The sequence below is a fragment of the Peromyscus eremicus genome, chromosome 2, assembly GCF_949786415.1.
Source record: "Peromyscus eremicus chromosome 2, PerEre_H2_v1, whole genome shotgun sequence".
Classification (NCBI taxonomy): Eukaryota; Metazoa; Chordata; class Mammalia; order Rodentia; family Cricetidae; genus Peromyscus; species Peromyscus eremicus.
This window is the reverse complement of record NC_081417.1, coordinates 82,378,671-82,400,675: the sequence shown is the minus strand read 5'-3', so window position 1 is coordinate 82,400,675 and position 22,005 is coordinate 82,378,671. Positions and strand designations below refer to the sequence as shown.

Below are 22,005 nucleotides of genomic sequence, written 5' to 3'. Positions count from 1 at the left end.
CCTTAAATGCTTGGTCAGCCTGCATCTATCTCCTGAGTATTGGACTTGTAGGCATGTACCGTCAAGCCTAGCTTTAAGCAGTTTTCTTTCGTTGACTTTATAGTTAACAATAATAAAAACTCAAGGGACTCTCTGAAAGGATTAAGTGAGATAAGTATTTAAAAGTGTTAAACATGGTACCTGGTGTTTAACCATTAAATATAAATGCATTGCCATATGTGTATTGTATGATATTCTTTATATTCTAGCCATTATTGGCTGAGTCATCTCTCCAGTCCTGTTATATGATATTCTAACTTGTAGTCAGCAAAGCCATCTTTTCCCTATGTGTTACATAAAGGCCAGTTGTATACCTTCTCTGAGTATCTTTTCAAAATGAGGAAACCATTTATCTTGTGGGGTAACTAGAATTTCATTATATAGAGAAGAGTTTAACATAGGCAGTCTCTAGAAGGTTTGAATGTTATTAGAAATAAGCAGATTATTTTGTCTGTAATGATTTGCTAAAAATTACGTAGGCTAGATAATATTATATGAAACAACAATTTTGCGGCTATGGATAGTAGCTGTTTAAAAGAGAAACTCATCATAGTGTGAATAGAAACTGAGTCTGTAGTTCCTGTTCCAGTTATGAGCAAATAGGGTCTATATGTTTAACAGCCCTCTGAACTGAGCATCTCTTTGCATATGATTCTTAGATATCTCCAACATGATAGACTGAAGAGCAAGCTTGTTAGTCTACCTTGATCCCTAACAATAAGCTAAATTAAAATATATTCCTTCCGCTGTTTCAGAAAACGACACATTGTTCACTCTATAGTCAATCCAGACACTCAAAAGTCACTCTCCAGTCTCTGTGTATCTTGGTGTTAATCAGAAAGTTGTCCCTGCCTTTAACACATATTTTAGAGTCATTTGGTCCCCTGTTTGGTCTGTAAAAGACTCAGCCATACTTTCTCCATCCTTTACTGACCAAGAGCAATGCCATGGAACAACTCAGCTGACCTTCCATTTTGTTGAGCCCATTTATTTGCAGTGAATAAATCCAAACTCTCTAACATGAAACCTGAGCCCCTTCATAATCTTACCCCTGTTGATCTGTCTTGTCTCTTCTTCCATATCTTTATCCAATTTAAGGGGGGGCTATTCTATTGTGACCTCCCACAATAAGACTCCTCTGTTTGTAACTATATTTTTGTGTGCTCATATTGAGTTTCCTTTACTTCTCCTATGAGATTGTAAGACTTAGAACTGTAGAGCCACCACAAAGACTGACATGTAGTAGTCACTTCATTTTTTTTTTAATTACTTTTATTTGTGTGTGCCTGTGTTGGCACTCCAGTGCCAGTGTACACGTGTGGAGGTTAGAGGCAGCTTGAGGAAGTTGCTTTTCCTCTTCTGTCATGTGGTTTTCAGAAACTGAACTCTAGTTGGCAGCCTTACTGACAAGCATCCTTACCTGCTGAGCCATCTCATCAACCCAGTCGTCACATCTTTTTAAAAAAATATTTATTTATTTGTATTTTATGTGCATTGGTGTTTTGTCTGTGTGTATGTCTGTGTGAGGGTCCCCTGGAACTGGAGTTGCAGACAGTTGTGAGCTGCCATGTGGGTGCTGAGAACTGAACTTGGGTCCCCTGGAAGAGCAGTCAGTGCTCTTAACTGCTGAGCATCTCTCCAGCCCCCCAGTAGTCACATCTTACTAAAGAGTGAGTGAGTAAATGGATGGATGAGCATATAGACAAATTTACTATCAATGCTTTTGCCCCATCACTGAACTTCTGTGGTTCTATTTCCCTACTTGTAGAAGAGAAGTGGTAGAGAGACACTTTGGTTAAAGCCCAGTACTGCAATCGATGACTCATACATTCAGTTTAGTGATTTTTGATTTTGTTCACCATCAGACAGGGTCCCTTCAAGTTGTCCTAATCATTAGGGTGGTAAGACACAGTCAGTACATCTGACTGCTGCTAATCCTGAAGATTCTTCAATTCTGCTGAGCCCTCTTGCTTATTCTGATATTCCCAGGACTCATTTTTCATTCTGAGAGGATTTGACTGAGGACTGGTAAGCAGGAGTCATAGGTGGGTGATGCCCAGCTTACACATACAGAGGAAGACGCTATCCATGATGCTTTGTTTGAGCTAAGAACAATGGTACTAATTCTGGGACTGGGAAGAGACCTCTCAACCCTTATACTGACTCTATGCCTTTCTGGGCAGCACCTCCAAGCATGGGCAAATCCTGTAGGGCAAATGTGGGAGAAGGAAGGCCTTGTTCAGGATGTGGTTCAGCCCAAATTCTGCCCATCAGCAATGGATTACTGGAAACCTTGTTGGTCTGACAATGTCTACGCCTCCTTAAACCTCCTCTTCTTTATTTATTTAATGTTTTAAAAATAAAGATGATTTTTTTTTTTGCCTCCCCTCATCTCTTTTTCTTTTCCTGTTGCTTTTGGCATCAAGAATAAGCTATTTTTATCAGGTTTCTCCATCCATCAAGGTACTACTTTGTACTTTTTCAGCTATCCAGCAACTTATAGTCTGTAGCTTTGCCAGGCAGGTGCAGCTTTGGGGAGGGGGCAGGGCAGGCAAATAGATAAAAGTTGCATCTTGAGCTCTGTTAATTCTAGACGCTTAAATTAATTGAGTGTCTCTTTGAGTCTTGAATTCCTCATCTAAAAATCAGTTGTGCTAGCACCTAGACTTTATTGGCAAACTTACAACAAGTATTCAGTGTCAGATGCTTCCTACATGGTGGTAGTAATGTCAATGTTGATACCAAGAAATGCTGCTATTCATAAGAGTACATGTGAGGGTGATTATCACAGAGACTAAATTTAGATTCTACTGAGGACAGCAAGCAGATTGGTGCTTGCTACCTGTTTTATCTTCAGAACATGGCCAGGTTCCCAGCAAAGGGAGTGCAATAAAGAAGTGTTTGATAAACATATCAATTCATAAAGGATGACTCAGAATAACCACTTCATGAATACTCATTCCCTTTTGACTCCCTGTTTCACCTTGATCCCAATTACTGATGGAAGTGAGGGAGGGTTGGCATTGGAATCCCTGTTGAACAGAGCAGATGAGGGAGGTCTGAAGCTATGAAAGATGAGTGCTATCTTGAAGATATTAATATAGAAGTCTCAGAACAAGAAATTCCTGGAAATATCCAGAGAATATTTAAAAAGTTGTTCACTCAAGAATGACGTCATTGAAAAGTCATATTAAATGCATCAAGTGGGCACAGACGAACCACTTTCAATGTATCACAGAGTAAGCACTGACTGTGGAATTACAAGGCTTGCTGAAAACAAGTGAGATACACAATAGTTTGCCTTCTCAGAATACTTTAGGTGATGTCTACTAAAATGGAAAAGGTTCATAGTTTATGGTCCAGCAATTCCATTTATCAGTATTGACCCTAGGGAAATGCTTGCATATTTGTGCTTACACAGAAATTCATACAGAACACCAACAGTAGCAGATTCACTGAAGAAATATCATAGAAAAATACAGACTCTGTTACTTGCTTGCTTATATGTAATAAAAAAAAATAGGTGAAATAACATAAACTCTAATCTTTATAGGGTCTGACTAAGTAACTTGGAGCATATTTGTTTTATGATACATGAGATGGTAGTTTAAATAATGAGCAAAGTGATGTCAATTATAGAAAAATTGATAGAACTTGAAGAATCACATTGAGCAAAGTAAGGCAGATTCAGGACATACTACAATTCCCTTTCTGAAATACAGATAGATGGGTAGACAGACAGGAAAGTCAAAGACAGCTGTTTGAGGGGCAAGAGAAAGATATTTAATGAAAAAGAGAGCAATAAAGAGAGAGAAAAAAAGACAAATACTAAATGCTTTCTTTGATATGTGGAATCTTTATCTAAATATATGCAAATATGACTTGTTATGGAGAGAGATTCTACATATAATAATAGTTAGGAAAGCAAGAATGGGTAATGGGGTGAAAATGAGCAAAGTATAATAATACATAAATATTAAACTGTCATAACAAACCCTTTCTTTGTGTAATAATTTTAAAAATTAATAATAAATCAATAGGTGTATGAATTAGATAGATAAGCCAGAGTTCCATTATTTCTACTTCAAGGTTTTACATTAGGTCTGTGATTAAGCTTGTACACCTATGAGCTTCCCTGCATGTGCCCATTCATTCATCCATTTATTTATTCATTCATTCATAAATGCATTCTTTTTTTCTTTCATCTTTTTCTCATCTCTTCCTTCATCACTGCTCACTGGACACAACTTGGTTTCTGCCATATAAGCCATGACAAACTTCAGTGTTCAAACAGTCCATATATTTTAGGTCTATGTAGATTTCACCCCAGGAAACCTTCCTTTTCTCTCAAACCAGGCTAGCCCCACTTCAGGGCTTTCCTATGGTCCTGCTTCACTCCTCATAACATGGAGCTTGTCATGCACGACGGTGTCCCTGATTCCTCTCTGTGTTCTCTTTAAACTAGGGGAATGGAGTCAGTGATTGACCAGTGCTATGTCTAGTCTAAATGTAATGTATAGCACAGAACAGACACTTAATAATATGTTTAATGAAATGTGTTACTGAAAATGATTTTCCTGGATTTTGACTATATAGTAGATGAATAAATATAACAACAAAGAATGGATGATTGGGTGATAAAGAGAAAGTTCTATAAATAAATGGGTCTTCAGAAACATGAAAGTGGTGACTCAGCTGAAGAGCCATAGAAACAGCCTGCTGGAGCCACCTGTGCCTCCAGCTGACCCTGAATTAGGCTAAATACTGGCTTAAGTTGGCATCACATGCTTGCTCACCTAGTCATATGAGTACTTGTTTCTTTTTGTCTTCTCCAGCTGTATTTTAAGAGTCAATGGAAAGAAGGATGTTTTTCCTGCTCTGTTCATTATAGCAACTAGAAATACCTGGACTTAAGTGAAAATCATCAAAGTATTTGCTGATCAAATAAACTCATGGGTGAACTAGCGGATTCACACTGATGAACATGGGCTCTGAGCATTTGGACTCCAAAGGAAGAGTTTGACGTCTGATCTATAGAATTCTGGAGTCAGGGTTACAGTACCTAGCTATATCCTGAGAATGCAATTCCTTTACTCCTAAGTTACACTGGAAATGTCAGGGAGATCAGGTAAAATGGGCAGATATAGAGTTGGACGCATGGCAATCTGAAGATTAGAGAATCCATAAATGCATACAATGGGATATACAAAGAAGTGAGTTGGGAGAGAAAAAAGGGCAAGAATCTTTCTGCTATTGAAAAGAGTATGAGGAGAGAGGCACCAACCAGGAGAATGACAGTTAACAGTCAATAAGAACCACCTACTTAATAAGGCCCAGCTCTGCCACTTGATAGCTGTGTGAACTCTATTATCCATCCAGTCTTGGAGTTTCAGGTCATTATCTATAACCGGGGAAGAAGGGGATTGTTTAACTACTGAGGTCACTGAGGTTATCTATGTGAAGCCTTTAGTAAGTGTTTGACAAGCACTTAGTAAACACTTAGTAAGTTTTAGGTTCTTTGATTCTCCATGAGTGTTAAGCTCCTCCAGTTCCTCCATTCCAGATTTAATAAAAAACATTTACTGAGTGCCTGCTTTGTGATTGGAATGGTTCTAGGTGCTCAGAAGACATCAGTCAACAAAAAGAAAAAAGAAATGCAGCATTTGGAGAACTTATATTCCAGTTCTAAGTTTATATCTCAATTTTTCAATGTTTTGGTATCATCAGAACATCATTCACAGCATGTTGTGGAATACTCTTTTTGTATGCTCTGAAGATGTGTCTTTGCCAAGGTGCCTTTTGATGGGTTTAATAAAGAGCTGAATGGCCAATAGCTAGGCAGGAAGAGGTTAAGCAGGTCTTCTCGACAGAGAGAAAAGAAGAGATAATCAAGGCACATGAGAGAGAAATCAGGACACAGAGGAGAAACAGGAGATGCAATGTGGAAAAGATGTAAAAAGCCGTGAGGCAAAACGTAGATTAATGTAAATGTGTTAATTTAAATTATAAGATCAAGTAGGGCAAGCCTAAACTAAAGGCCAAGTTTTCATAATTAATAAATCTCCATGTTTGTTTTTTTTTGTTTGTTTGTTTTTTTTTGTAAGCTGGTGGCCCAAAGACAAATCCATCTACAACAGAGTTAACATTGTTTCCCATAGAGCCTGAGAACTTTGAGAAATTAGCACCATCCCTTCTTCATTTCTAAACACAGAGTACGACACCAAATAGACAGCCAGGGAATATTTGAATATTTGTTGACTGAATCGTTAGATGGATGAAACAGACAGATTAAAAAATGAGTGAGTGAGCAGCTATTTACTGTTCCTGGTTTGATTTAACACTTCACATTATCTATCTATCTATCTCTATCTATCTATCATTGGTTAGTTTTATACAGAGTCTTCATTTTGGGGATAATCTAAAGACTGTATGAAAACAAGGGAAAGTGAAAAACAAACTTGCTCTTTTTTCCCATCCAGGGTCATAGAGAACCACACAATGTGTACTCTTTGATACCAGCAGTAAGCCACAGGAGCTGATTGTTGGCTGGTGTCTTCTGCCTGGCAATCCCCTATTCTACATTTTGTGGCTAGAAATCTGGACAAACCAGTGCACCCCTCAAGCTCTTAGACTGTATCTTCTGATATGAAAGTATAAGGTAGAGTGGCTAAGAGGGAGAGTTTGGAATTAGATCTGGGACTTGAACCTGGCTATGAACTAGCCATTCAAGGCTGGAAACATCATTTTGAGGTTTGACTTTCCCACTTGCTCTGTAAGCACGTAGAAGGAACTTAAAGCAGTGTCAATAGTTAATGATTGGTATTGGTCACAGGTAACACATTTCAGTAAGGTTTTCTGAGCCAGTTAGAGTCTGTAAGGACTAATTATTCTAAGCAACCCCTGTTGTATTCTTTTAATGCAGTGAAGTATAAAACTCACTTTTCCTAAGCTACCCTCTCTATGGAGATTTGTCCACAGAGAAATTCTTAATGTGCTGGCCCTTTATTTTATATTTTATAGGAATGGAAACCGAGGCCCCAAAGATGACATAATGTGCCTTGGTGTTACATGTTGAGTTAGTTAGGTATTAGCAATGTTGGTGCTGGCCCTTTAATTCTGATAGTGTCAATTCTCATACAAACGTAGTGTTTGGCTTAAGTAGGTGGAACCATTCCACATTTCTTTCTTGTCCTGGCCAACAGTAATTAGTCTACCAGAAACTTCCATGGAGTAAGCATAGAAGGCTCTCTCCATCAATGTCATACCTTAGAAAACTATCTCTAGTGCAGATAACAGAAAGAATAAATATTTTTGTTAGGAGAAAAAAATAGAGACTAAGGTCAAAGGGAAACATGTAATGGGTTGAGTCAGAAGAAAAAAGACCCCCCCACTTTTCTCCAAAAACAGCCTTTTATATAGAACTTATATAAAAGCCAATTTATTCGATATGAAAAAAATTAAAAGAAGCAACCTCTCTCTCTCTCTCTCTCTCTCTCTCTCTCTCTCTCTCTCTCTCTCTCATGCACGTACGCACGCACGCACGCACACGCACAGTTTGTGGTAGGCTTCAATACTCAAATTACTGAGAGATAAAGGAAGAGTTGAAATGGTAGATGGACTTGAGGTGATGTGTTTTCCTTTTATTCCTCAGTAATTCAGAATATATTCAGTTGAAGAAGCCCAGCCCGATCTAGCATTAACCTCTAATAATTTTTTTTTGATTCTCACGAGAGGCAAATAGGAAGGGGCTAGAGAGATGGCTCAGTGGTTAAGAGTGCTTCATGGTCTGTGAGAGGACCAGAGTGCCATTCCCTGCACCCACAGGATAGCTCTCAGTCATCTGTAATTCCAGTTTCTGAGAGATCCAATGCTTTCCTTTGGCCTCGGTGGGCACACATGTGGTGCACATATGTTCACACAGCAAAACATATACATAAGATAAAAGTAAATACATTTAAAAAACAGGCAAACAGGAAGGCTAATCAGTACCTGAGTCTGGCACTTGTCACATACAAGGGACTATAAAGAAATGTTTCATTGTCACGTGGACAAAAACTAAAACGAAACAAAAAACCAAATGGTACATGAGAGTGTGGACCTAAGAGTGTGATGTTTTTGGATGTGAAGTGCATAGGAACCGCTGTTTCTATCACGGAGACTCTGTGGGGTGTCCTCTCCTCAGCACTCAGGTTGAGTGCTTTCATTGAAGGGGCCAGTCTGAGTGGTTCTTGTCATCCACAGTTCCCAGTATAGATGACTACACAGACTGCCTTCCACTCATACTTGTAATTGAAAGAGTACCTTTAAGAGCGAAAAAGAACTTGGCGATTCCTAGGCTTTAGAGCTCCCCAACAGCAATGGCTGTTAAACTTTAGCTAACAAGAAAATTACCTGGAGAGACGCTACACATGGACTTTCTGATTCAGTAGGCTGGCCAGGGCCTGAGAACCTGGCCTTTCTGGGTTCCCAAGTGAGGCTGATACAGCTGATCTGGGGCAATATGCTAGGAGCCAGGAGGCTGCTTAAGAGCAGTAGGTCTGAAACTTCATGACATATTATAACCACTTCAGGAGATGTTTACAAGTCCTGATCCTCAGGCCTGACTATTAAGTCAATACCCAGGAAAAAGGTGGGAGAGAGAGAAGGTGAGAACCAGGCCATTTAAAAGTATATCAAAGTTTAGAAATGAGCAACCTAATTTAAGGTTTGAGTACAACCTCCCTCTTATAGAATTGAGGTATTTAAGAACCAGAAAGAGTAAGTGACTCATCCAAGATTTCAGAGTGAGTTAGTGGCTTAGCAGAGAATAGAATTTGGGGTGCCTTTTCTTCTGTTTCATTTCCTCCATTCTGCACCCATCAAACCCATGTCAGCTCTCACAGGCTCGTAAATCAAAGCAAAAAATGAAAGAAAGCTGGGTTTAAGCTGAGGTTTTAAGGCATCTATTATTTCTTTCCCCTATTATTTTATAAAGAAATCTTAAGTGGCTACAAATTTACAGAACTTTACCAGCCCAGACAAGTGAGGAGATGAACGAGACAAGGTTATGGAATATTTTCATGGAAGATGATGTACTTAAGTTTTAAGTACATTCTCAAACAGAAACCAAGGGCTCCCTCGGAGTTCCTAAACAGATGTTCTTCATCTCTCGTCCAATGAATGGGCAATGCTTTGCCTGAGATGTGCACATTAATTGCTGGCATTTAAAGGGAAGTGCTGGTAAAGTGTTTGAAAGTGGTTCTGTCTCTTAAAAAGATTAAAAGTTTCCTTCCAGAATTTGGTTCCCATTAATGATTGGCTTAGTAAATATTTCTGAGTACATAGAGTAGAGATAGTGTCTTATATCATCATCTTATAACTGAATAAAGAGCCACACGAAACTTGTAGAAATCATGGAGTTCAGTATTTTCATCATATGGAGGAAAAAGGAGTGCTCAAAGAGAATAACCCATTTAACTCATATTAGTAAGTGGGCTGTCTAGGGCTAAATAAGAAGCATCTGCATCCTGGGCTATTGTTCTTTCTGTTATTCAAAATGTCCCCCACCAATGTTTCTTGCACATAGGAAGTATTATATAAGGTTTGTTGATTGACTACACAGACTCTTCACACTCAAATTAGGCAGTTAATTCTCCAACACATTTTAAAGACTAAAATAGAAGTTAGATAAATCTTTGACAGAGCACAAGTTGGACCAACCAACTTGGGGTTACATTCCAACTCCATCTCACTACTCTCTAAACAAGTGACCTCATGTCTGAAAGCCTCCTTTTTCCTTCTTTGCAAATTGATAATGACTATAGGGCTGTGGTTATAGAATGGGTGAAATGAATAAGTGACACTGACTTTATTATAGACTTCTGTCTGGTAGACAGGATGCTATGGTTTGGAACTTAAGTATTGCCTGAGAGTTCATGTATCAAAGGTTTAGGTCCCATTGAAGCAGAGTCCAGAGATGGAGGGCTTTGAGAGGTGACTGTATCCTGAAGGCTTTGATATCATAAAGGGATTAATATACTCATGGATTCATGAACTTATTGAGCTCTGGATAATGAATGCTATGATGAAAGTGAAGCCCTCTCTTTGCTTTCAAGATGCCATAAATCAAGCATCTCTTCTCTACTATATGTTCCCTGTCATGGTGTTCTGTCCTGCCTCTAGCAATGGTCAGTAGGAGCATGTCCAAGTGACAATATTCTAAACTTTCTAAAATTAGAGACAACGTAAGCCTTATACCATCAATTTAACACAGTTGCCTTTTTTTGGTCATAACAACAGATAAGTGATAAACACACACACACACACACACACACACACACACACACACACAACTAATGACCTCATCACAAAACATCTTTCTTATAAGACATGTATCCCAAAGATGTAAAGAAAATGCTAGAAAAGTGCTTTAAAAGTAAATGTTGAAGACAAATATAGTGAGCATTTCTTCTTCTCCCATAAAAGCAGTCATGGATTCTTAATGATCAAATAAATTAGGGACTCTGTTCTACCTCAGGAACTAAAACAAACAGAAAGATGGTGACTAGAGGTATTCAATGTCTAGGAACGTTTTCATGCAGTTTCCTAGGTGTGTCCTCAAGTTCCACTGAAGTTGTTACTACATCACCATTTTTGTACACTGGAGAAGTAATCAGAATGCACCAATCTGCTTCAAGTTTACATACAAAGAAGTCATTAGTAAAGTTCAGCTCCCCCCTTTTTAATAGTAATCAAGGACCTTTTCACTGCCATTCACAACCTACTCCTTTGTTTGCTGTTGAAAATACCAAACTTTGGAGAGATAAGCGAAGGTCACAGAGAAGAAATGTCTCCACTCCTGACCCCCTATGATTATTCATGGCCCTTCCCATTACACCAACTCTGCCTTACTAAAACCAAGCCCCCACCCAACACTGGGATACAGTCTCTAGAAGTAAGTCCTACTAAGATGACCTTTCTCCTTCTAGTCCAGGATTTTCTGACTTTCCCCACATCTCTCCACAACCCATCCATTATATCAGCTCCTGATAGGGAGAAGGCACTTACATGTCCACGAATCTTCTGTTGAGGTGTAGTAATGAGGCTATGTCTTCCTGGAGAGGTGGGTCCCGGAGCACTTTATACTGTAGGGGTTTACACTCTAGACAGAGTGGACTGTCCACAGTAGAGGTCAGCATGGCTGCATCAATCTCCAGGTGTTCATCAAGAGTATAGATCTGGATGCCATATACCTCCTCACCCACATCCCGGAGTCTGATGGTCAGTGGGATATCACAGAAAACATTTTGAGGACCTAAAGAGATGTTCTTTCCACTGACTGTCAATAGTTTGACGTCATTGACAGCTCCACTGGAGTCCCAGTCAGTGGAGACAAAGGTCACCCAGATGGTCAATGAATCAGGGACCAAGGGGTACTGGAATTCCAGCTCGAGGTAGCAACCTTGTGGCTCAGGACAAGCTGGAGGGACTGTGTGTGGGTTAACAGCTGAATTTGGACTCCAGGTTCTGACACTGGATTTACAGGGCTGTTCAACATCTGGATGACCTATGGAGAAAAGAGATGCAAATGAGTTCTTGCTTCATTCTGGTTTTTATAGTTTCCCATAGACCCCGGAAAAGATTTGTGTGATGAGAGCTTAGAGATAAAAGAGTAGATCTCAGTGTCATGGAAAATCTGCTGAATACAGGGTACTCAGCTCATCACTAACCCTGCAAAACAGATCCCAGATGAGTCATACAGCATTTTAAGTGAAGTTCAAGTGTCTTACTACTGAGCTAATGCTCAAACTTTCCTTGCTAAGTTTCCATTTAGAGGTTTTGATGCCTCGTATAGAAACAAAGAAGAGACACTGCTCGAACACCCTCTGTGTTCCATGAGCTTGTTTAATTCTTAAATGGATTAATTTCCTAAGTGAGTCAATTAAGGTTCAAAAACAGAATGAATTGAACAAAGGTCTATACCTTAAAGTCCCTGTTAAATGCAGGGATCATTAAACTTAGAGTCCCAGTGATATCACTGGCTTTGGTCCAACCTGTTTAGACTTACAGAAGCACCAGAAATTACCGAGCAGAAGAAGGGAGCAGAGATAGGATATATCTCTCAGACAGAGCCTGGGAGGAAACTGAACTATGAACGACAGAGCTACAAGTCAGACTTTGGGCCATTTTATCACTCCTCCTTTTCCCTACATGAGATCATTCCATACCACTGAGTTCTCTGAATTCTGTCCACTTTGACTCAAGGACAGCAGAGTGGGAGAAAAAAAATGTGATGTCGCTATTTTCCTCAGAGAAAAGATGCTTCATCTCCACTGATCTCAGTTTGCAGTGACTTCTAAATTCTTCTCTGCTGAGGTCACATCTAGACCTTCAGAGAACTCTCTTTCGTGCTGCTGAGAAAAGTAATCATAATTCAATGTAGTGATCAGCTCTTATTTGCTTAAGGGAGATAGAGATTTATTGGTGAGGTCAGAATGAGAGACTTTCAAGTTGTGTTGGTAGGCACATCCTCTGCCCCTTCAGGATCACTAGGTGGTGGTGTTTTGTGTTGTTATTGTGTGTATAGGGAGTAAGCATGTTTGATATTTCTAAATCAAGAGAAGAGGAAAACAACCTTAGTCTGGCAACACTTTGTGGTAATATTACAGGGTAAGAGAAATCACCATAACATAAGCATTAAAAATCCAGGTGTGTGTGTGTGTGTGTGTGTGTGTGTGTGTGTGTGTGTGTGTGTGTAGGGGGTTTATTACAGTGAGGGCTTTTAACACCCCCTACAATATTATCTTTTCCCAAAGATGGAGGAGAGAGAGGCTACAAAATAAAGATGGAAAATAGAAGAGAAAAAGAGAAGAAATGGGGCATGGAAAATGCACAAAAACATTTTCATATATAACACACTGGACCAAGAAGAGATAATCAGAAACACAAGATTTCCTCCAGCACATCTTGATTAGGTTCTTCCTCCACAAATAGCTACTGTTGGCTAGAAGCAACTCTTGATTTGAGGAAAAAGTACAATGACCCTTTACCTAGCTAAAATCTTCCTATCTACTCTACAATCCACCATATTTTCAACTCTCAATTTTGTATTGTGAGGGCACATGGATCTCTTATTCATACATCATCCATTACCCAAGACAACAGCTTACAGGACATGAAGAACATTCCCTAGTTAATAGTCAACTCAAATGACTTTCATCAAAGTCTTGAAAGAGAATATCCCTGTCTCTGTTTTATAGATCTACTTCACTCCATGCGGAGAGCCTTCAGTCAATTCAGTACCTGGTCTGCAGAGATTACACACGGTAGGTATCTGACTGGTATTTGCTCAGCAATGAACATTTCTCTCTTGCAAATATGGTACTTATAAAAAAAGATGGAATTTTAGAGCCTACTGTCCAGTGGGTGATGCCAGGTGAACATCCCACCCCCTCCATGTGCTTTCCTGGAATTGGTAAGGGATCTTTCTCCCCTCATTGGAGAAGATGACTGTCAGGGGTAGGAAGACACAGGAGAACAAAGATGACAAATCTGTTTGGTTCATCATTCCTGTTTTCTTTTTAATCAATAGAGGGACCAATTGCTTTCTAAAGGATATGGTAAGCCTGATCTTTATGCTCAAATAGGTAAATATGAGTAGAAAATTTAGCAAAGCTTCTACTTGTATTGTTATTAGAGATAGATTCTTAGATATAAAAAAAGGAACATAAGTGTCACAAATTCCAACTTATTACCAAGCAGCAAGTCTATAAGTAATAATGACAGGCTTCCTTCACCAACCAGCCTCTTCGTGTAGGCACTGCACAAAGCTCATTGCATGCCTTAGCTCTCTGTATCCTGGCAGCAATTCTCTGGTGCTGATTTTATGAAACTCATTCTACAGAAGAGAAAGCCTAGCTTCAGATGGCTAAGCAATCTTCTTACAGTCGTAGAACATTTTCTGATACTGCTTTGTGCCATGTGCCAGGATTTGAAGCAATGAGGAAGTATTTCAAGCACAGACAATGGTTGAGAGAGTTAAGATGACATACAGTTTCACAGAAAGGTAGTAGTAAGTGCTGACAGCAGAGTAAACAGAAATCATATCAGGAGGTATTTTGTGTATCACATTACAGGACATGAATTGTACACGGAGAAAGATGAAGAGCTCCTTGCAAATTTTAAGCAAATGAGTGATACAACATCTGTCATTTAAAAAATGGTTTAGAGAAAGTAGATACTATCTATTCATCAATCATCCACCTGTCTATTCATCCTTTCATCTGTCCATCCATCCAGCCAGCTACCAATACATCATCCATCAACCCATCCATCAATCCATCTGTCCCTCCTTCTTCCTACTCTTCCTCTTTTCATCCATCCATCCATCCATCCATCCATCCACACATCCATTAACTATCTATCCATCAATATGCTCATCCATGCTTTGAAATAGTAATTATAGAGTGCTGAGCATGTGTCCTGTATTAGGCTAGTCCCTGGATAGCAGGTTTTCAGATGTTCTCTTGGTGTTCATATAGCTTCTAGTCTGATGAGGTCAGTAAGAATATTCTTACACTAATGCTGAAAGTACACATCCAAGGTTTGGACAAACGGACCATCAGAGATCATGAGTTAAAGTCCCTAAAGAGTAACAAAAAGAGAACATATCTGTGTTCTGATTGAAACTTATTAGATATATGGTTGTGAGACACAAAGAAGGGCTGAGAGTAGGAAACAAAGAGTGGTGGATAGGAGGGAAGGAAGGAAGGGAGTGAGGGAGGGATAGAGGGAAGAAGGAAGGAGGGAAGGAGGGAAGGAGGGGAGGAGGGAGAGAGGAAGGGTAGAAGCGATGGAGGAAGAGAGGGAGGAAAGAGATAAGGAAATGGAGGAAAAAAGGATAGAGTGAAAAAAGGAAAAAATCGAAAGAGAGGTACAATGATCCTATTAATTCCTTATTAACACATATCCTTCTGCATATATAGTGACTATATGAAAAAGCTCACTTAATTACTATAAGCAATCCACTAGTAATAAATCATGTACAGTATAAGTCATGTACTAGGAATAAGACATGTACAGAAAAATATTTACACATACTTAGGCTGATCCAAATTTACAATTATGAAGATATGTACAGACACCCATAGTATGTCTAAGTAATATACACTGCAGCTGTTGACATGAACACAGATACAGTGCCAAGATTTTTTTTTAATGCATGCTTCAGCACACCTGAAATATTCTAGGAAGAACAATGGAGCAAGCACTCATACAAACAGGAAAGAATGAATCACGTGGTGCCACGTGCTGATCTCACATGGAAAACCCAACACTTGGAACGAATTCTATGCTTGCATAAGTGATCTTAGTGAGATTTGTATCAGTCAGATTCACCCACCCAGTTTCTGTTTTATAAATGGAATATGGTAAATACTACAAGAAATGTGTATCCATGAAATAAAGATTTTGCTCTAGAAATAAGAATACAGCTGTCTTCTGGGAACAGAGGTGAGATTTTTGTTTTTGTTTCTGTTTTCCTACTATGGAGTAAAGTTAATTGAATGCAGTGGACAGCTAACAGGTTTCTTAAAAATGAAAATCTTTTATCATTTTAATATGGAATTAAGAATGAGGATTATAGGTTGAATGTTCATTCTGTGGGTAAGATACCATGTTAGGAGTATTTTAAGAACTTCCAAGGCACAGAGGAGTTAGTGGCAGCAGGGTGAAGAACACCCAGTTTAATTCTGCCCCATACTTTTTTCTCAACCCCACAGATACGGCTGGCATTGTTCATGAATTAGGGAGTTTTCTGTTAATTTAGGAAGTCCCAAAACTCAAACACACAAAGATAAATAGGTTGGAAATGAGTTAGGAAATAAATTATAGAGTTTGGCTCATGGAAAAGTTTATTTCTTTAAGAATAGTAAAAGGATCTGAGCCAAACGAATCACAGAGCATGTAATAGGATGCCTTAAGCACAGAGTGGTGTCTCTTCCTGGCAGGAATGTAGTAAATGTCTGTAGGAACTTCCAGGTAGTCCTTAGGAGCTGGAGTTGCCCAGCCGTCCAGGGGCCTCCACACTTACACTTGACCATGAACTGTAAGCTACCCTTTAAGAGAGCCAGGATAAAGCAGGAACAGATTTCACTATCTGACACATTTGTTTTGCATGAAGGTGTGTGGTGGTGGCTGGAATTTATGTTACTTAAACAAGTAGTAGAGTGACCAAGGTGATTTTAGCCAAGAGTGGCCCTCGCAGATTCTACCTCCCAATTATCTCACAACACTAGTTTTCTCCCTTATCGCTGCCTCAGACCCTTGGCATCAACACAGATAATCACCTTGGTCACCCCGATTCTAACAACAGCCAAAAGCTGTTTCTTTCCCTCCAGGATCCTCATTCTTTAACTTATTTAGCACAAAGCAGCTAGAGAATTCTCTATAACCTGCACATCTTACCATTTCACCTACTTTTTCTAATTGCAAAACTTCTATCTGAGATCTTTTTAAGGGACTCCTGGCATACAGGTACCTAAAGTGGATATGCAAACCAAGCATCCCTTGACAGTGAGTCTTAAAATTTTACTTTAAAACAATTCTTCTGTATATGTAAAATGTTATTTATTAAAGGCAAAAGGAAAATTGCATACTGATGACATCAATGTGCTTGTCTGTTTTTATATAAAGAAGTAAACCTTGACTGTAATACCAAAAATATTTGGTATTACAAGATGTAGAGTATCTTCAACAGCTTTGGAGAGCTGAGTTATATTTTTATTTTAAAATCAGCACAGTTGAGAATACTGCTTTGCTCAAAATATAATACAGAACTGGTAGAAGTATGTTTAGAGCCCTTTCAGAAATGGCTGGAAATTCTGCCTTAAGCCTGAGCCAAAACTCAGTTAATTTTTTAAACGAAATTCAAATCAGCAACCTCAATATCATAAAAACATCAATCAAACATCATAATACAATACAATCCTAATATGACACTAGGGAAATACTAAAGTCTTTGTTTTCCGTAATTACATCACTAGCTTTATATATGAGCAAAACACTTTTTGAATGAAGAGTAAAAACACCACACTTCATAATGTCCAATAGTCTTGAATCTGAGGCATTTTAAGATAGCATCCACTAGCACTAATGGTGCAAAGCCATGAACGTGCAAATTGTAGGTGTGTTCAGTGATGTTGCACAATGCAACAAAGATTTTTGCTTCCAGAGACATCTAGATTCATTACAAGTTTGTGAGTTAAGCTTTGGAGGTTGCAAGTTCTGATATGCAACCTTTATTTATTTTATTTTATTTTTTTCAAGACAGGGTTTCTCTGTGTAGCTTTGCACCTTTCCTGGAACTCACTCTGTAGCCCAGGCTGGCCTCGAACTTGCAGAGATCCATCTGCCTCTGCCTCGCGAGTGCTGGGATTAAAGACGTGTGCCACCACCGCCTGGCCGATATGCAACCTTTAAATGGAGCTTCAACCCACAGTTTATGAAGCAGTTATCTACTCTGACCTAAGTACATTGCATCTTTTCCCTGTACACAGTGGGGATCCAAAGCCATCCTTATGTGAATTATTCAAGTCACCTGTTCAAAATCTGTGACCCTCCCCATGCTGCTCACGCCATGAATCCACATAAATGCACACAGCATCATTTGGCACTTTTCTTTAGGTGGCTTGTATTTACTTGTACACTATTGTATATCTATGAATGGAGGCATTGTCCAGCTACAAAATGTGTATTGTACATTCCTTTATCTGTCAGAGGACTAATGCTCTGTAGTTCTGAAAAGCTCCAAATGTGTTCTCAGGAGAGAATGGAAAAGGAATATTAAATGATGCCATAATAATTATAAAAATAATTCTGACTTTGAGGACACTCAGGACCACACCTAGAAAACTTCCCTTTTTTAAATATTAAAATTATCTCAGTGCTTAAATGTGCTTAGTGACATTTAGTGGGAATCCAAATTCTGTAGTCTTGGATGAAGTCTCTTGTCTATTGGGTCTTGACTTTGATCAGCATGGTCTCTTTTCACTACACGGTCACTGCCCATTTGCTTACCTCAGTCCTAATGAATGGCCAGCATAGCCTCATCTGTGCACCCAAGACTGTTCCTAGCACATACCCCCATGGCATGTACATGGGAAGGTAGGACCATGCTATGCAAGTTGGCAAAGTGTTCTCATGTGTCAGAGATGCATAGTTTTGTCTGAGTGGGTTCCATTTGGCTGAGGAAATTATGTCTACAGATTCAGGAAGAACTTTCTGAAGGGCTAGGGCATGCTGTAGTGAAGATCATGGAGAAGATTCCTTCACCAGAAGAGGACTGGAGTTTGATGACCTCAGGAGTCCCTTCTTTGTGTGACAGGCAATGATTCTGTGAAGTGGAACTGAGGGCTTCGCCCAGACATCCCTCTTGCTTTATATTCCAGATAGATTTATTTGGAGTTCCCACATTCAAATTTCATTTTTTATTTTAAGCTGCTTTAGAAAATAAAGCATAGGACCATTGTTTCCAACTTCACTTTCCCCTCTGATCCTTTTCCTTTGCTTTAGTCTATCTTTGGCATCCTTTCTCACCCTCTTTCTAAAGATATAAAGGTAGAGGAAGAGTTCTTACTGACTCTCCACAAGGGTATAAGTTCTGCTCTCTCCGATGAACTGATGGCATGTTGTCCTCCCCAATGACTGTGGCTACCAGCCAACCTACACTAGAGTTTGTGGGACTTTGAGATGACAAGATCAATGTGTGAATGTCCCAGGGCAGGGAAAGGGAAATGTGATATGAAAAGGAAGTCATGGGTTCTTTGCCAGTCTGGCTTCAGGGCTAAGTGACAAAGTGCAGAAGTTGGGATTTGGTAGAAGTTGTTCTCTCTGTTTCTATAGGACACAGTAGTTGTTTTCTATACATATACAACACAATGATGCTATGAGGAGGCTCAGTCATTGTCCTCTTGGGATGCCTGAAAATGCCCCCTTACATGGCAGGATCTGATCATGAGTAGAGATTAGAACAGTAGCAACCAAAAAAAGTGTACATGGGAAAAAAGGAGTTGTGTCATATACAATAATGGCCCATGTAGCCTTTGTAATAACTGAAGAAGAGTCAAAGATGATTGATGCTTTGAAGTCATCCAATATATGCATTAACTCCTAAGTGACCCGCCTATAACCACAGGCAGCTGGAGTCTGTAAGTTATATGAACACTTGCATATATCATGTGCCTTTGACCTTTATTTACTATTTTTGTGACTTCATCATATGTAACATGAGAATTGCATACACAGAATAGTACATGTGTTCAAAAACACTTGTTAAATTAATGAGTGCATGAATAGTGTTAAGGACTGCTAAGAAGAATAAAATTCCATGTACATTAAATTTGTCGTCTGTACGCCACTCTTGTCAATAAGCTCTGACTTACCTTCTGCTTCCCGAGGACTCCAGTGTCCTGATGGTCCACAGGGCATCGGGGAAGAGGCATTGAAAGCATATTGCACCAGGATTCTCCCTTCTAGGCAAAGGTCACATGCTGATCCCAATTCTCTAGCAGGCCAAGGAAAAAGAGGAAACACACTGACTTAGGAACAGTTGAGTGAGCGGCTGGTAGGACAGGGGCAAAAGCAATGGGGCAAAGGACAGAGCCTGCATTTACTCTGCTTTCTCCACACACATACTAAGACTAGGAAAATGGCTATAAATGAAATCCCTCCTATTGCCCAGGATTGTTTTTTGGCAGATGTCCTAATGCTGCATATACTCCTCTGATGTCAAGTAGCACAGAACCAATTGGCAATAAGACTACTACCTGCAGTGATTTTAATTGCACATGGCATAGAAACCTCCACTGAGAATCTTCTGTGTGGTTGTAAGAGCACCTTTTCGCTCATTTTGTCCCCAGAAATAACTCCTTTGAAAGTATTTTCCAGGTACCCACTATGTACAAGGCATCAGTCTGCATCACAGGCATTAAGCATGAAGAAGGTGTGGTTCCTTCACTAGAAAATGAGTGGGCTGGATGAGATGATGCCTAAGAAACCTTCCAGCCCCAACATTCTGGGGATGAGTGAGTCACTCGCAATTTAACAGTCAAAAGCAGTTTCTTTACTATGCCATCTAACTCATTTTAACAGCTTTCCAGGGGGTGAGCCAATCTCTCAGTGGGACCAGTCCCAAAAGTGGAGTATTATGGTGGCTTCCCCAACTGTCTGGAGTATCTGGATTCAATCTCTCTCTGGTTACAACTAACTCTGGATTCCTACTGGTTCTCCAAATTTGGCATCTGTAGGAGGTGGTTATAGAGAAGACAGGAATGACTCTTCTGTATTCTCATGGATCTAAAAATCTGCAAATCTGAGTGGCATCTGCTGAGACTCCTGGCAACAGAATCTCTAGATGATGTTAAGTAACATCCCAACCAGCCCACTGTTTCTCAAAATGCAACATCCCTAGTGATTCCTCTTCAGTCATTCCCAGAAGAATCTGTGTGATTTGGCTACCTCCAAGGATAAAATGGCAGAGCCAGATCTCAAGTTGTGTGATTTCACCTAACAAAAAACTCCACAATTCTAGGGTTATAGTCTAAGAAAGTATATGTGTGAGCCTCATAGTTGGTTGGTTTTCCCAGGCAGGGGTCAGGAAACCACCACAAACCCCATTCTCGACAGGCCATGCTCCTGCTTAACCTCTGAGTGATCCCAACATCCAGTGACCCTAACTTTCCTCATTGCCCTAGCCTTGTCTCTCTCTTCCACATTGGGTCCCATTACCCCACGTTTGATAGTTCTACCTGGATGATGCTTCTCATCCTGCAAAGTTCACTGTGAATAGTTTTTCTCTATGAATGTATTTATATGTAAATGTGTTTCTTTCATATATTACGAGGCCCTTGGGAACCAGACTCATAACCTAGGCCTCCTTTCCTGTCTTATGGCTCAGCATATATCCCTAATGTTGGCTAGCATATGCAGTTGAACGGATGGATGAGTGAATGTGTGAGTGAGCAAATATTAGTCACCCAGACACATATATAATACTTGTGGCTAAATTAAGCTAGACCTTCAAACAGCATGGTGAGCCTTCTGAGCCCAGTGGTTGAAAATGTGAAAGCACACATTAGTAAAAGGTTTGCAAGCACATTAGCATTTGGTGAAAGAATAAGAAATTAAACATTCCAAGGTTAATATAAACAGAATTATGGGCAGCTATTATAAAATACTTATAATTATGAAAGTTATTATAAAATGTCTATATTTATGCGAAACATATTTACTACAAACTTAAGTAGAGTAGGCATATTCAAGTTTAACCTATAATGCTGTCTCAGTGCTATTCAGGTAGGCTTATGTAACAAAATATTGGCAGTAGTTTGTGAGTTGCTTTTGGAAAAGGAACTATCATCTTAAGTATACCAATATACTTATAGTGAAGGAACAAGGAAAGGACAGAAGGAGGGAGAGAGGGAATTGGGGGGATTCTTCAGAAGTCTCCAACAAAGTCAGCTTCCATGCACAGTGGCTCTGAGTAACAAGACTGATGATAAAAAAGTGACATCATGTATACCCTGGGATGGATTCAGAAACTGTGCTGACCTAGACAGCTGCTGAGTTTCTCCACTTCCCTTAGGCATAACTTGAACTTCACTGATCTCTTACCATGTGTCTGGTTCTCAAGAAGTACTGTGATGAGTAAATCACTCTCCAGCTGGCTGCAAATGTGGTATGTGCTATCCTATACATCCAGGGAATGCTTGCGTCCCCAACTCCCTATGGCATTTGTTTGATTTTTATCACCCACCTGTACACACACACACACACACACACACACACACACACACACACACACACATTAAAATCATACACCTGTAGAATTCTAATATTGAGGGAATTCATTTTTCTTTTTTTTCTTTTTCTTTCCTTTTCTTTCTTTATTTTCAAGACAGGGTTTCTCTGTGTAATAGCTCTGGCTGTCCT

General features: G+C 39.5%; 1 protein-coding gene across 1 annotated transcript in view; it reads right to left on the bottom strand.

Annotated features, from left to right (window-relative positions):
• The window catches only part of Pappa (pappalysin 1), a 242,848-nt gene that overhangs the window by 147,636 nt on the left and 73,207 nt on the right, over positions 1-22,005 (bottom strand). Inside the window, exons 6-7 of the mRNA XM_059254461.1 lie at positions 19,458-19,579; positions 11,086-11,584 (exon numbers count right to left, since the gene is read on the bottom strand). Of these exons, the coding sequence (XP_059110444.1) occupies positions 11,086-11,584; positions 19,458-19,579 (621 nt within the window). The remainder of the gene's footprint in view (positions 1-11,085; positions 11,585-19,457; positions 19,580-22,005) is intronic.